Source organism: Papaver somniferum, chromosome 2, assembly GCF_003573695.1.
Source record: "Papaver somniferum cultivar HN1 chromosome 2, ASM357369v1, whole genome shotgun sequence".
In the NCBI taxonomy this organism is placed as follows: Eukaryota; Viridiplantae; Streptophyta; class Magnoliopsida; order Ranunculales; family Papaveraceae; genus Papaver; species Papaver somniferum.
Window position 1 is genome coordinate 1,285,166 of NC_039359.1, and position 16,178 is coordinate 1,301,343.

Consider the following 16,178-nt stretch of genomic DNA (forward strand, 5'->3'; position numbering starts at 1 on the left):
TATGGACGAGTCTATCTCTAATAACGTACAAGTTCAGAAATTACCAGATGATTCTAAAAGTTTGGATTCACATGAGAGAACTGTCACATCTAAGTCAATATCTAAACATTCTCTTGATGTAAAAACTGTTGATTGGGAAACTCTCCTAGAAGAACAATTGGATGAACTTTCTGGTGAAGGTGATTCAGATATATTGATAGAGATGTTGATGAGGAAGTCTCAGGGTATGTTAAGTTTTTGGATTCGTGGAATATGAAGAATATTACAACTTCTCATGTCTCACCTCTTCTGACTCCTCTATATCGAGAAAACAAGAAATTGAGAAGATGTTACGCAAGTGTTTATTTTTCGAATCGTTCTAACGAATCGATCCTCGAGGATTCTGAGGAAAACCTACGTATGAAGTCACTTGAATGTGATAATCTTTATCAAAAGTACTTTTTGTTTGAAGAGAAACTTGCAGAATCTGAAGCAAGGTTTAACTCACAACGAATTAGTTTTGATGACAGAGAAAGTGCTTGTTTCGCTCGAGAAAAACGTCTTGAGGCTGATTTAGCTGCTGCTCTTGATAAAGTCAAGATGTTGGAAGATGACTTGAAAATTTTCAATACTAGTTCAAGCAAATTAAACACTATGCTAGGAGCAAGTAAAAATCATCATGATACACGAAGATTGGGCTGTAAGGGAATAGATGCTCTAAGTACTAGCAAAGAGGTAAAATTTGTCAAGGCTAGTGATGCTTCTCAACAAAAAGTTTCCACTGATGGAAAAAGTGAAATACCTTCACCGACAGTTAAGGTTCGAAAGATAAAAATATATCAACCTCCAAAGTCAGCATACACGGATCGAGGTAAGAACATTTCTTATATTTGTCACTATTGCGGAAATAAAGGTCACCTGGAAAGGAGATGTCGTTTCCGTATAAGGAATGAGAAACTTCATGATGTTCTTGTTTTGGCATCACAAGAAGTTGTGAAACCAAGATCATATATTAAGACTAATCCTCTTAACGTTACAGGTTGTGACTGTCCAACCTTTAGGCAAAGGAATCAGTGCTGTGATAAATCTAGATTTTCCTATAAACGTGATACGAATCCTTTTCATAATCATAATGGTTATCAAAAGGATAACTTCGTAAAGACTAAGACAAGATCCGATGCTCCCAATTGGAGAAAGACTAACTTGCAAAAGAATAGTAAATCCAATCCTCTTTCGAGAAATCTTGAATAGAGTAACGTGAAGAAGGTTTTGGTTGTTTCTAAACGCACTCATAAGTGGATTCCAAAGAAAGTCAACGACACTTTGAGTGTGAAAAGGAATGATCTCCCAGAAAATTCCATGACTATGGAGAAGGCAGTATCCACAATGTTAGAACTTAAAAAGTTCTTTGGAAAGATGGATTTGGATGTGAAAGGTTCTAAAAGTGATCTCTTTCATGATAATACAAAAGTGACTTTTGATGAGCAAGACATTGTTCACCTTAACACAACTTGAGTGTGTTTTAAGTGCATCCTCACCAAGGAATGCCCTGTTATGTATACGGTGAGGGAAGCACGAAAATTGGGACGCACAGATTATGTTTGGTAAGGCTGTAAAATTCAATTAGATTCATCTAAAAAGGTATGTCTATAAACTTGAGCAAGATTTGTGCCTTTATTTTCTTAGAGAACTTATAATGATTCACGTACCTTTCTTATCGTTTTTTTCTACCTAACTTGATCTGTGTTCAAGGTTCTTAAATGTTTAGGTTTGTAAATAATAGTTCGGGATGTTTGGACTACATGGTACACATACCAGGTATGCATATCATCATTTAAAATCAAAATCCAGGGGTTTAGGTATGCAAACCCGTATGCATGCTTGACGTCGATATTCAGTAAATTTGTTTTGGCCGTAACTTCTTCGTCCGAGATCGGAATGACCTCATTCTTTTTGCATTCTCTTCTTATTTGATTTGTCTTCAAAATGGTGATGATAAATACTAAATGTGAATGAGTTGAGGTTGGTCTTTGTCCCGTATATTGTTTTTGAGTGTTTTGCTCCGTTTCGTCGCACTTGTTCTACTGGACTTGGGAACTTGGATTCTTTGAGTAATTCTCTTCTAAGCTCATTTGTAGCTTTTAAAAGAATGATGTTGTGAATCGCAAAGAAGGAAATTCAAGAATGGACAGTAGTACGCATTGCTATGGGATTCTTGAATGTTCACAATCATCTTATGTGAACTATGATGCATGGTATTTAATGACTTTGTATGTTCTTCTTTGTTAAGAAAATCTTTTTATACGCTTTTGGTAACCACTCTTGGTGTAAATCCGTGCGAAAAATATTGATTATACCTTCTAAGGACAAAGACTGAGTTTTGCAGTATTAATCTTTATGATTTCTTATATTGCAATTTGTTACAGGATATGAGTGTTTGCGTCCGTGAACTATGATTGTCCCATATCTTTGTCAAAAGTAAAGTCTTTCGTAAGTCGATATGCATGTATTGATAAAAGAATGACTGGACTTTTGACAAATACAAAAGTTAAGCCTATTATGTCAAATATTGATGGAAGATAGGTTAAAATCTTTTTCTTGCAAGGATTATGTCTATTGTATGTCGTTATGCAAATAGTGTTGGAAAATAGAATGAATCCTTGTGTAATCCGCAATATTGATCTTCCCTGATCCATAATCTTTTATGTATTGCTGTGAGGCTCCGTAAGTTTTCTTATGTTGAGAACTATTGACTGAGTTTATTATTTCTTATGATTAACTTAGTTATTGCTCCAAGGATTCTCTTATGTCGATCATGAACAATTAAATTGATTACCTTTTGTGGTTAATTTGGTTGTGTATTCTGATTAGACTAATTATGGGTTCGCTTGTGATTAATCTAATTGAGCATTTTTAAGTCTCCATAAGTTCACTTATTGAGCATTTCCGATTAAATTAATCATAGGTTCTCTTGTGGTTGATTTAATTGAGTATTTTTGGATTCAAATTCATATTCGTATGTGATTTGTTATGTCCAAAGGAACGAATTCGTTTTTCTGAAAAACTCTAAGCACTTATTATAATGTAAGGGCTCACCACCATTGTTAATGCTAGAGAATTTACATCAAAAATACTTGATGAATATTTCATGTTTAATAGAATCAATATAGAACATCCTACACCCCATGATCTCGTAGATTCTACCATCAAAGATTATAAATGGTGACTAAGGCTTATATAGGTTATGTATACCAACCTGCCTATATCTTCCTGGGAATGTGCAATATTACACGCATCTTTACTTATTCATTTTAGAACCCACTTTTGGTTAAACATTTTTTTCCGTACCAGCTGGTAACTGGACATAAGCATGAAATTTGTATTCTTACATAGTTTTGGTTGTACTATATATGTGCCACTACGACCCACATCGTACTATGATGGTCATTAAAATGATTAACCAGTTATGTCGAATATGGATTCCCAACAATTATCCACACATTGAAACTTTAACAAACAATCTTTTAACCGCTAAATTTGCGGGTTGTCAATTCGATAAGGAAGTCTTCCCGTCGTTATGGGGAGATATGAAAAAAGAGTTTCTAAGGAAACGACAAGATTGTCGTGGTGTGTTCCCAATCTGTCTCATATTGATTATTGTACTTTACAAATGTAAATTTGAAATGAAAAAGAATAACAACACCAAGATTAAACTCCAAGCAATGAGCCATGCTCACTGAGGACGTAACCCCGAAAAAAATCAAACGATCTATTTTCTCTATTAATTCGGAAAACGCTCTTAGACATATTCAGTTAATGACCATGGTTCATAGTTTTTTTAGCTCCCTATTTATTCACCCTCTTATGAGTCATATGAATCCTACCCTAATGCCAAAGATATACCATCTATTAAAACCTCCAAGTTCAAACCAAACGGACTTTGTAATATCATTTATAAAGCTATATACGAAATTATGGTCAGTAGAATTTGACAACATCTCCCATTCTTGGTAAACATAAAGTGCCTACGTGCCAAAAATATCAATATACTATAACATATTAATTTCTAGAAATCCATTCCCCATCTAAAATCATCAATACCCACCAAACATCCGAAAGTAACACTTAAATTAAATATTCATTACCTTAGATTGAGGATTTGTCAGAACATTTTACCAAAATGGGATTCCCGAACATATTTTTGGATTACATCATGCTCTGCACTACTATATATAGTTACCTATTTGATCAACATTAATGGCAGGCGCCATGGTTATATAACTCCAACTCGAGGCATTATACAAGAGGACCCGTTATCATCATATATCTTCATAATATGTGCGGAAATCCTATCATCAAATTTAGGAAAACTAGAAACCTAAAAGATTATAGAAGGTCTTCGCATACCCTAAAAAACGCCGCCCATATTACATCTAATATATATCAATGACCTCATCATCACTTACAAGTCTTCGGCGGAAAGGAACAAACGTCTCAAGATTTTGCTCCAATCATATATCTCATAGGTGGGACGTGTAATTAATACAACAAAATCCACAATTATACACTACCGAGATTGAAACAAACAAGAAGCAGATAATCTGTATCAAATCTCCAACAAGGAGAATTTCTCGTGACATCTTCGAACCCCTCCTTCAATGACTGATTCGAAATGCAAACGGTTCGATGACAAAATACCGTACACCTACATGGAGATCAATACTAATTAAAACTTCTCTAACACCAACTTCCAATCACCTTATGCAGATACAATTTCTCTCCACCCATGTGCACAAACAGTTCTATCGTATCACCATTTTTTTTTATGAGGACATGATTCCCTCGTTAAAAAATTTCGTCCTTTAAGTTGGGACAAATTAACCAACCCAAAAATTGGAGGGGGAACTGGCATTAGGAAGAAGATCAATTACAATAAAGCCTTGCTTATGAAAATAATATGTAATCTGCATGATTAGCCTGACTCCATCGAGGCTACTTTCTGCAATGAAAAACATCTCAAACATCAAATTTATATTCCAGGGCATCACACCCGTTCCCTCCTCCACGCCACAGTGTAAGCGATATCTTCCTCATACCTACCTTCCACCAACTTTTTCCATCACGTCGAAAATAGTTTAGTAACTCTGATCCAGAATAATTGGATACCACAATTTGCAAATTTAGATCATACTCAATATTATCATATACAGACAATAACTGATATCATCGACGTAATTTCTCATACTGGAGGCATGATATGCCAAATAATCTTCCCCCCTTACAACCCAATGAATCATAAACACCTGCCCCAAGACAAACCCCTAGATAAGATCATATGGCCACATTCAAAATTTGGAAAATACACCGCTGCCTCCAATAACAAATACCTTACCAAAGAGGCTAACCAATATAACCTAAACCCAATTTTGATTGTTTTATTCAGTTGAATTTTGTATGATTTGATCCTAGAATATTGATTGCATGATACCTCAGTAGTCGATTCTTTAGTTGAAATGAGGATTTTCTTGTAAGAGTCATATCCGCTGTCTGCACTTATGGAATGAAAAGTATATCATTACCAGAAAACCGAGATACTCGAAAGCACTTGGGGTATGATGATCATCCATACATCAAGATAAAAAGTATATATCCATATGAATTATAACAGTCTAACGTACATGAGGTAAATTTTATTTTTGTTACGTAACAAGGTCGTACCACTTATTACATAAATCTCTCAGGGAAATATACAACTACTTGTTGAATTGTATCCACATAATACCATGTGACTGTGAAAATTGGATGATCACAAGTAATAATCGTGCGAGATAATGCTCAATATTTACTGTCAAATTGGTATGAAGTTTAAAGGTCACATAAGCTCTGTGTACACCAAGAAATATCCACAATTTGTTAAGTTCCAAATAAATCGTGCAAATGGTTATCATATGGAAACTCACAATGAGTATAGGAATGCATCTACTAATAGACTTTAATGAATATGAAACGAAACACGTTTTAGAGAAACTAATGATCCCATTAGTCTAGTGAAATGTAAATCAGTACTTGGATTATTGGATCCATATTGTCACCGACAACAGAATATTGGGATTGACTGATAAAGGCTTTGAAGTAACCGTAAATAAACTTTGATCATGACATGATGTTCAACCATTGAAGGAACTAAGATGGGCATCCCTTTATTTGATTGAAAAAAATGGGATACAAATACTGATATATAGAATGCAAAATGGTCGCATCTCTTACAATTTGTGCTTTCTAAAGTACTGTATGTACCCCCTACCCCCTCTACACGCACACAATGTTTTTAAAGTAAAAATTCATGTCGAACGGAGACCATACAAGTGATTTATGACACTGGTGGATATTTCGACGCATTGTATTAATTAATTTTCGTAGGAACAAATGCATTTTTCTGAAAAACTCTAAGCACTTATTGTAATGTAAGGGCTCACCACCATTATTAATGCTAGTTATAAATCATCACCATGGAAATGCAAGTGCATGATTCATTTGCATGATTCTGAGGCCAAAATTGTGATGACTCTTTCACAACCATCAGAATAACCACTGCATTAGTGGCTGAGACATGGGCCACATCAATGGCTTCCAGAACCGCGACGGAAAGATAATGATCAAAAGTACTTTTTGAGACCGATTATTAAAATCTCATGTGCTTCATAAAGACTTCAGCAAAACCCCTATGATATATATCAGGAATGATTGTTGAAATAAAACAAAAAATATGACAAATTCCACATTGAGCAATTCAACACAACTATAGAAAAATAAACCAGGATAGAATCCGGTCGAAAAACCTCCCGCCAATAATTTGGGACCGGACAATCCCGTATTTCCTTAGTCAAATTTTACTTTGTTATAATCTACACATGCCACATATCCATGTGTAATAACTCTTGAATCCTCCACAAATAAATAAAACAGAAATGAAAGCAGGCAGTGGCCATTATAAGACTGTATTATTGTGTAACTTGCAGTTGTTATTCCATCATTGTCGTCCAGCAAGCTAATTAATATGATATGAAAAATCACAAAAACACTATCATCTTGAAACAACCAAAAATGGAGTTATGTCTATCAATTGGAACCTTAAAGTGTTTAACTGGATCACCACCACTATGCTGTCGTCTGAGGTTTCCAACTGTCTTCCCCTCCTAGTTAGTAAGTTCGCGAATTTTTCCGTATCACGAATTTTACCGTCTTATTCGCGTACGTTTGCAACTCCGAACCCAAGTCGCGTATTATGTGGCATTCCCGGATTATTCGCGAACCGTTCACGAATTTTACGTATTCCGAATGATACGTCCGCTTAATTCGCCATAAATTCTTTAGCTTTTACTTTTCAAAGACTCCACTTTTTGGGCTTTACTGCCTTCCGAGCATACACGACCGAATATTAGACGTGTTGTAATTTTTATGAAACAAAAACGACTGAAAAGATTTGAAGGTGAAGGTGAGAGAGATCTCAAACTCACTAACCAAGCATCTAAACCACCATACGACGTCCTCTTGGATAACTAATGTTGTATATATTATTAATATCATCATATTAAGTTTATTTTTTCTTAAATAACTCACACATATGCATAAAAATTGGTCTATGACCTTATAAATACAAATTATTTGTTATATATAGATACCGAATTTTCAGAGCCGAACTCACATTTATAAATCGAATTATACACGTATGTATGCCGTTCCGAATTACTGACGAATCACGTCTCGTTGACCGAATCTGGATTTTACAAAACCGTATAATACTCGTACGTTTGCCGTTCCGTACGTTTGCCGAATCCCGAATTGCTAACTAGGCTTCCCCTTGTAATAGTAAACTAAAAGACTCCTTTTCTCGCGTCTGACAAAAATTATGTCCTTACTCCTATGTCGGCTGGACAGCGGATCTACACAGCCTCATCTATGTCTTCACCAGCTGGTACTTGTTCACAAAACACTTCCAATCTACGCACCTAATATCTAAAGTTAGACACACCGATCCGGCTGAGTTATACCAAAGCGAAAGATGATATTTCTTACACGGAAAAAATCTTTCGTCAGAGAGTTTTTTATTTTTACGTCCAGGTCCTCATCACGTTAAAGTCGCCAGTTGCTTCATCTCTTCTGGATTCTATTCTATCATTCTTACCTACCTTCATTAATTTGAAGACGTCCTTCAATATAATCTTCTTCTTCTTCTACATCGACATTCCCAAGAAAACGCCAGAAATCTATGCTTCTTCCTAGTTCTTTCTCCCTCTTTCAACACAACTCTTATTATAACGGGAATTTGAGGTTTTTATGATTCAGGGTTCAATATGTATACTGTGGCAAGGTTAATATCAAGAGGAGTATATACAGTATCAGGACCATTCCATCCATTTGGTGGTGCTGTAGATATTATAGTAGTTGAACAACCAGATGGAAGTTATAAATCGTCACCTTGGTATGTAAGATTTGGGAAATTTCAAGGGGTTTTGAAAACTAGAGAGAAAGTTGTTAATATCGATGTTAATGGGATTGATTCAGATTTTCATATGTATTTAGATCATAAAGGGGAAGCTTATTTTCTTCGGGATGTTAAAGAAGATGACGATGATTTGATTTTTACTTCTCCTCTTTCTTCCGGTGAAGAAGAAACTGATGATAATAATAGTAATAGCAATCAGTTGGTTACGGAGACCTCGATTGAATCGCAGAGTAGTATTGATTCGTTAAGTGTTGAGAATGAGTTTAAGGGAGATGTGAATTTGTTACCCAGGACCAATTCCAGGCGGTCTAGGTTATTGAGATACGTTTTTGGGCGAAGATCATCGGTGGGGCAGGAAATGGGTGGTAGTGGGGATGGGAGTATTGTGAGGTTGGATTCATTGGAGCAAGCTCAAGTTGCTGCAGATTTGCTGGAGGTGAATTGGTCTAATAATCTTTCAACTACTGAGGTAAGCGATTCAAAATTTGATCTTTTGGAATCTAATGAGAATGATTTAGATTTGGGCGTAAACAATAAGAATGATGATGATGAAACTGCTGTAATTTTTGATTTACAAAATTCAAATTTGGGTGAGATTGATGCAAAACCTAGTTTAGAGTCTAGTACAGAACAGATTTCTAGAGAATGTAATGATATTCTGGGAGATAGTTTACATGAAGTGGGAAGTCAAGGTGAAAGGGTTTCTTCTTATACAGATTGTGAGACACCAGATAGTTTCGTGGCAGGGGTGGACAATTTAGGAGAAGAGAGAAACCAATTTTACTGTGAAACAATGGAGCTCATTACTGAGGTTAGTTCTGAGCGTGTATCACGTGTTCTCTTGATCAATGAGGATACAGAACATGATTTAGGTACTTGCAACGTTCGGATCAATCAGATTGGGAGTGGAAAGAATGGAACTTTCATGGACTGTAATGCCGAAAATATTAGAAATGAATCACCTTCACTGGTTAATATGCACATGCTAGCTTCTGATTCTGTTGAGCCTGGGAAGATGCAAGCTATTGAATTGAGAACGGTACCGGAAATAGCTGGCGAGAAGAAGTTGGAGGCAGATATAGATGAGGAATCTGCCGATCAATCGACAATGACAAAATCTTCTCATTCTTACACGTCCAACAGTAATGGTTTTCATCTTCAAGGATCAGCAGTTGCCCCAGAACCGGAAGCTCAAGTTGTTAGTGCTGATAACTTTATCAGTTCACCCGTAGATAGAGAGTTAGCAGAGAGTTCAGATGAAGAACAATTTGTTTTCAGCGACATTGATCAATTGGAACCCAGTCCCGTCCATCGCAAAGACTCAACGTCTTCCAATTCCAGGGAGATAGAAACTAATCCTTTGACTTCTATGGAAAACATCTTAAAAGATCACGACGCCTCTTTATCTTTAAAAACTTTTGTTCCTGGGCAACCTCCTCTTAGTTCTCAGTCAGAGTTTGAAGAATTAAGGACTACATCCGGTCCACTAAGTATTCCCAGCGGTCGAAGGGGTCCATCAGAGGAAGTTGAATGGATGATGGAATCTTTGCCAAACTTTCGATCTGGCATCGACAATTTGGATGTACCTGATGTCCATCCTCTAAGCTGCTCACTAGATTCAGGTTCAGAAGGTCTGGGGTGGAAATTGTTTAGGAAGGATAGCTCAAAGCCTTTTACGTCTGATATCAACTCAGACAACTTCCTAAAAGAACAGCATCGAAGTCCAAAAACTTGTAAACTTGAAGAACTTAAAAGAATGTTAAGTATCCCGGAAATTGGTAAGATAAATCTGGTTGTACGCTTTTTCGTATATACTTTATATAGTAGCCATAGCCAATAGCTTATAAAGTATATGATGCCTGCAGAGATTTCTTTGTGCAAGCACTTGTTGTATGAAGGGATGGGAATTGACGCTGCTTCACAAGCCTTTGATGCTGAAAAAGTAGATCCAGAGAACTTTGTGGCTGTAGCCTCTGCACCTTTGAACAGTGACAAGCTCGTTGTTAGAATGGGTGGCCGTTACTTCCCTTGGGATGCAGCTGTTCCAGTTATTTCGGGGATGGCTTCGTTTGGTCATGAACTAACCTTTGATCCTGAGGGCATGATTGCTGTGGAACGAATTGAAGAGGCTCTAGAAGGGCAGTCACCAAGATCTATAGTTGCCTCTGGAGGCAGCTGGAGACTCTGGCCTTTTAGTTTGAGACGGTCAAGAACCATCGGGTCTGTAGGTTCAGGGATGGATAACACCATGTGCGAGGGCACTGATAATGCATCAGAGAGCTCCAACTATGTATCTCCAGATAGAAATGCACAACAAGTCAAGGTTACTGTGAAGAAGGTGAAGTCAATTGTTCCAACATCTGAACAGCTGGCATCTTTGAATCTGAAGGAAGGTCAGAACGTGATAAAATTCACATTTTCAACTGCGATGCTGGGGAATCAGCAGGTTATTATCATAAATTTGAATTTTGTTTGCTCCATTTGAGAAGTTTCATTTGTGCATAAACTCATTCGTTTTTCTTTCTCTTTTTTCAACTACTTTTTTTGTCAGGTCGATGCTAGAATTTTTCTTTGGAAGCATAGTGCACGTATAGTTGTATCCGATGTTGATGGGACAATTACCAAGTAAGCTTTTTGAGTTGTTTCATTCAATTAATACTTCTAGGTCGTTGGAAAAATATCCCACAGTATCCTGTATCATTTTTTTGAACACATACTTGCTGATTATATGGGTGGAGGCTCATGGCTATCATGTTTTCACTTTTCTGAAGTCTAGCTGGATTGTTGGGTTTCTACGATGGTTTAATTACTTGGCATAGGCTGATATGCAATTGATATTTTTCGTTGATTTTTTTCGTCACTTAAGGTTAAGAGGAAAGGGTCTATGTGTTCTTGTTGTGTTTTTCAGTGTTATGTGAGGATCATATTACGATGCACAGCCAACTTGTCTGATTAGTTATAATAACCCAGAAGTAGCTCAATAAAGACCATCTTACATGGTATTGCAAGAACTTGCCTAAGGAAAACACCAACTACCACATTATTGCTACCTTTAAAAGGTTGATGTCTTAGTGATGATAATGTGCCTGGCTATTCACTTCATGCATCTATATGACACAACGATTGAGGTCTTGTTTTTTAATAATTGAGTTATCATAAGTCTTCGTGGGCAGATATTATGTCGTGAAAGCATATCTTTGTATGATCTAGGCATCTTGCGCAGCATTTTAACACGATTTGGCATAATAGAACGTGCAAATAGAACATACAATTCTTTCACCATAAATGACTTTAGAATCCAGTTAATACGTGTGAACATATTTCTTGAGGTCAGGTTATGCTTTTAAAGCATTTGTCGGTTTTGCATGCATTATAGAGGCATGCTTCTTCAACTTCCGTTGTTGTTGAACATAAAGCCATGGTGTTTGCCGCAAATTATGCATTCTGATTACGGTGTTTCTCGGTTTTAGAAATTGTGAGAAATTTTAACTGTCAAAAATCAAGATAAGATGTTAGATAGATCCAGGTCACACATGTATTTTGTTTTTCCTTGGTTCTAAAACTTGTAGCTTTTACTTGTCAGCTCTTGAAACCATTGGTGTTTCTCTAAACATATCATAAAGTCTCGTGTTTACAAGTTCTGCTATCTTTGTCTGGATGAGGATCTTCCCTGTTGATTGATTTTCTTTATTTTTATCCTTTCTACAGATCAGATGTTCTTGGCCAGTTCATGCCCTTGGTTGGAAAAGATTGGTCTCAGACTGGTGTTGCACACCTATTTTCAGCAATCGAGGTATGCTTCATCTTTCTATGTTCGTAATACTTAATCGAGGCAATAATTCAGATTGCTGCATGCCTAAGGCTTTCTTTAAATAGATATACAATTACGAGGTTTCCTAAGGCATCAAGCAGTTGCATCAAAGACAAGATTTCTTATATTTATGAAAGTCTTTCTTGTATTTATGAAGTCTTAAAAATGCAAAAGCATTTGATGTCAATAGAACCAGCATTTTGTAATCCTCCATGAACCTACCTATTTCTTGTTGCAGGAAAATGGGTACAAGTTTATTTACCTCAGCGCACGTTCAGTTTCTCAGGCCTACCTCACAAGGCAGTTTCTAATTAACCTCAAGCAGGTATGGCATAAACTTGATGCTGGTTTCTGTTTTCCTGTTTTTGATGTTCTATTCAGGCATTTGAATTAACATTGTGGCTCTGGACAATATGTTTCACAGATTAAATTATAACTCATTTGTGCAGGATGGAAAAGCACTACCAGATGGGCCTGTTGTCATTTCTCCTGATGGGCTTTTCCCTTCTCTCTACCGAGAAGGTAAACGTTTTCTTCCTATTCTACTTGTTTTGCTTATAAATTTGCAACAGTATACTATTTCAAGTTTCTTATACATGACAAAGAGGATTGTAATATGATCTCCAGTGATGCAGTTGTCATAACATCCACTCACCTGGCAGTCAAAAACATTAAAAAAGTTGTCCATTTAAACTAAATCTTATCTGTTTAACCTGAAAGTTCCATCACGATGGATATAGTAGCTTCATTAAAGTTTAAACTGTGATTAAGGAAAATTCTGTGTTTATTTTTTTCTTTTCTTTTTGTGAACAGTTATCAGAAGAGCTCCTCATGAGTTTAAGATCGGATGCCTAGAGGTGAGTTCTGCACTATCTATTGTGTTACCTCAGGTGATTTGATCATTTCGGGACTAAATCATTTTTTTGCTGTCCAAACTATTTCAGGATATCAAGGCATTGTTTCCTCTTGATTCCCATCCATTTTATGCTGGTTTTGGGAATAGAGACACAGATGAGCTTAGCTACCTAAAGGTTGGAGTTCCGAAAGGAAAAATCTTCACCATTAATCCTAAGGTAATAACCAGTCTCTAATGTTAAACTATGCAAAAAATGGATAATAGATCTAATGCAGTCATCTTACTACCCTGACATCTTAGGGCGAGGTTGCTGTTCATCGTCGGGTCGACACAAAATCATACACTTCTCTTCATGCACTTGTTAATGGCATGTTCCCTGCCATGTGCTCAGCTGGGCAGGTTGTTTCTGCAACCTCTACTTTTTATTTGTCATTTTATGCGAACAGTATTTTCTTGGGAGTTTGAATAATCTACTTTTGGGTGAAAAATTGCAAATTTTAGAATTAGGGCTTTCATTTCTTCCTCTCTGAAAGTGGAGTGTGTTTGAAACTGCATCCTATCCTAATTTTCTGAGTGCTGATTTGGATTGGTGTTTAAAGCTTTTCTAAACTGAACTTATACTTTTGCCTTCTCCCACTTCATTGGAGTAAAACTAGTAAACGTAGTAGAACGAAACGGCACAGTTAATTCCACAGTCAGGAGTCACCAATAGTTGTTTATTTATTTACTTTTTTTTTGGCTCCAGGAAGAATTTAATCAGTGGAATTTCTGGAAACTACCTCCTCTTCATATCGATGAATGAAGACATTGACATTTCCTAACAAGAAAATTCTTGCCTCGCCCCTTGGAAGTGGGAGAGGGCGATGGCTCTGACCATTTTGGCCATGGACGACCCAGGTATATATTCCAGCCACACTTGTATGCTGCTGTCAGTTTTCTATGATGATTATATGCTACTCAGTAATGGTTGGATTTTGCAGATAAGATATTTGTTGATGGCTCAGAGTCCCTATTGTTGTTGTGGGTGTGTCATTTATTGATAGCAGGAATTGGTCTACAAATGATTTAAGGGGAGAGAGATGAATTTACGTGTTCTTATTTTTCCTCCAGATGACTTGATTAATAAACGTGTAACATAGTGTGTCTAATATATATCCATCCCACTTGTTGTCATAAGAACTCTGTATGATTTATACAGTCATAAACCAAACATGTAACTTATCCTCCACAAAGGTGGGTTTAAATGTGAAACAACCTCCTGTTGTTCCAGCTCGCAGAAGCTAAAGCATGCATAAAAAGAAGGGAAATAAAAGGAAAACAAGGGATTAAGAGACGGTGGCAAATGAAAGTTGGACGATGTTTATCCGGACATCTAAGAACAGTTTTGACACAACATCCATCATAACGACGAGTACAAAAGTTGGTATTTACATAAACGGTAGCATTTTGTTACGGTACTATATCATACCTTCAAAATGCAAATTAAGCTGTCAAGCCCTTCATGGTGTCACTTGGAAACATGAGATAGTAGTTGCTAGAAGATGACAGCTACAACTACTACAATCAAGGATGCAAGGAAAAAACAAGACAAAGAAAGCTGGTAATGGAACCCATTGGAGTTAGCTGGTAACGAGATTGCTCATCTCGTTCTCGTTAATGAAACCATCATGGTTAGTATCAGCAGAATGAACTCCACGCCAGCTCTTCCACGTCCAGTTTTACGTAGTACTTCTTTTAGCTCTTGGTTACTTATACGGCCATCACAGTCCGAATTAGATTTCTTCAACCACACCTTGAACTCCTCCAAAGTCATCTGACAGGGTTTGCCAGATACATATATATTTGCAGGAGGGTGCTTAATTGCCATTTTTCTTCCTAATTACTTTTCTACGTTACAGATATCTTACAAAATACGAAAGACTGGTTACTAAAGTCACAATTGGCTTTTTAGTTTGTTCCGGGAAATGAAGCTCTTCTTATACATATATGAATACATCCAGACATAGCCATTCTTTTTGTTGTTCCTTCTTATCTAACATGAATCTTTTTGGAAGGCAACCAACCAACAACTTGCACACCTAAAGACTGATCTACACAGTAAGAAAATTGTATTCCTTTGGATTCATTTTAATTCTACCTTAGTTTCTATCCACATTATTTTTCAAAATGATTAAATTGCACTTTGTTTTACGCATTTTGTTTAGAAGTAAGAAAGGGTCTCGGGGGCAATAACCCTTCTGTGTTGTGTTCGATGGCAAATCAGATCGCAGGATCCAAGGGAAGCGCCCCCTAATGGGTTGCAGAGCAGTGCTATGTGCCGAGACAACACGTATGTAGACCTTTTTTTCTTTTTTATTTTTCCCTTCTACACATTCCATTGGACGCTCTCGTCTATAAGTAAATAGAAAAAAAATTAATATGTGGAGCTTTTAATTAGATATGTGACAGATATTTGACAAATATTTAACGTTATGACTAATAAATTTTCTCTTATGGTGTAGGGATTTTAACAGTTAGAATTTCTTACGTGAATAAGATTACAAATGTTTTATATTTTTAAAATAATTTTTGTAAGTTTCTTTTATCTTATTTAATAAATTTATCAAAAATAATAGGAAAAAGAAAAAGGAGCCAGAAAAGAGTTTTTTCTTTTGTTTTTTATGTAGAAAAGAAATATTATTTAACTAGAATTGTTGTTCGACTCTAAAACGCTAGGGGGCTCATTATACCAACTATTGGTTATGTTATGCCTTTTACTGTACTTAGTAAGCAAATCTGATGCATTATTACAACTTCTTTTCCCAAAATAGCATTTCCAGTTAGGAACGGAATGCATCCAAAAGACTGTTTTCATATTCTCATGTATGTGATGTTTTTTAGATCTGTTTCAAAAATGATATCAGTCAGCTGCAGCTCACTGTTCCGGTTCGCAGCATCCAGGAATGCCAGGCATTCTACCTGCTCAACACTTAACACTTGGACCAAGCTTCCGGATCTGCATCCCCTCCAAATCCCTGCAAAATTTT

General features: G+C 36.4%; 1 protein-coding gene across 1 annotated transcript; it reads left to right on the forward strand.

The window, feature by feature from the left end:
• Positions 1 to 8,095: 8,095 nt before the first annotated feature.
• Positions 8,096 to 15,072, forward strand: LOC113346644 (phosphatidate phosphatase PAH2-like). The gene is made up of 11 exons (XM_026590121.1): positions 8,096 to 10,263; positions 10,351 to 10,931; positions 11,037 to 11,110; positions 12,194 to 12,278; positions 12,535 to 12,621; positions 12,746 to 12,818; positions 13,110 to 13,153; positions 13,241 to 13,369; positions 13,453 to 13,551; positions 13,898 to 14,049; positions 14,133 to 15,072. The coding sequence occupies exons 1-10, from the start codon at positions 8,334 to 8,336 to the stop codon at positions 13,952 to 13,954; spliced, it is 3,159 nt and encodes a 1,052-aa protein (XP_026445906.1). The 5' UTR covers positions 8,096 to 8,333; the 3' UTR covers positions 13,955 to 14,049; positions 14,133 to 15,072.
• Positions 15,073 to 16,178: the final 1,106 nt, after the last annotated feature.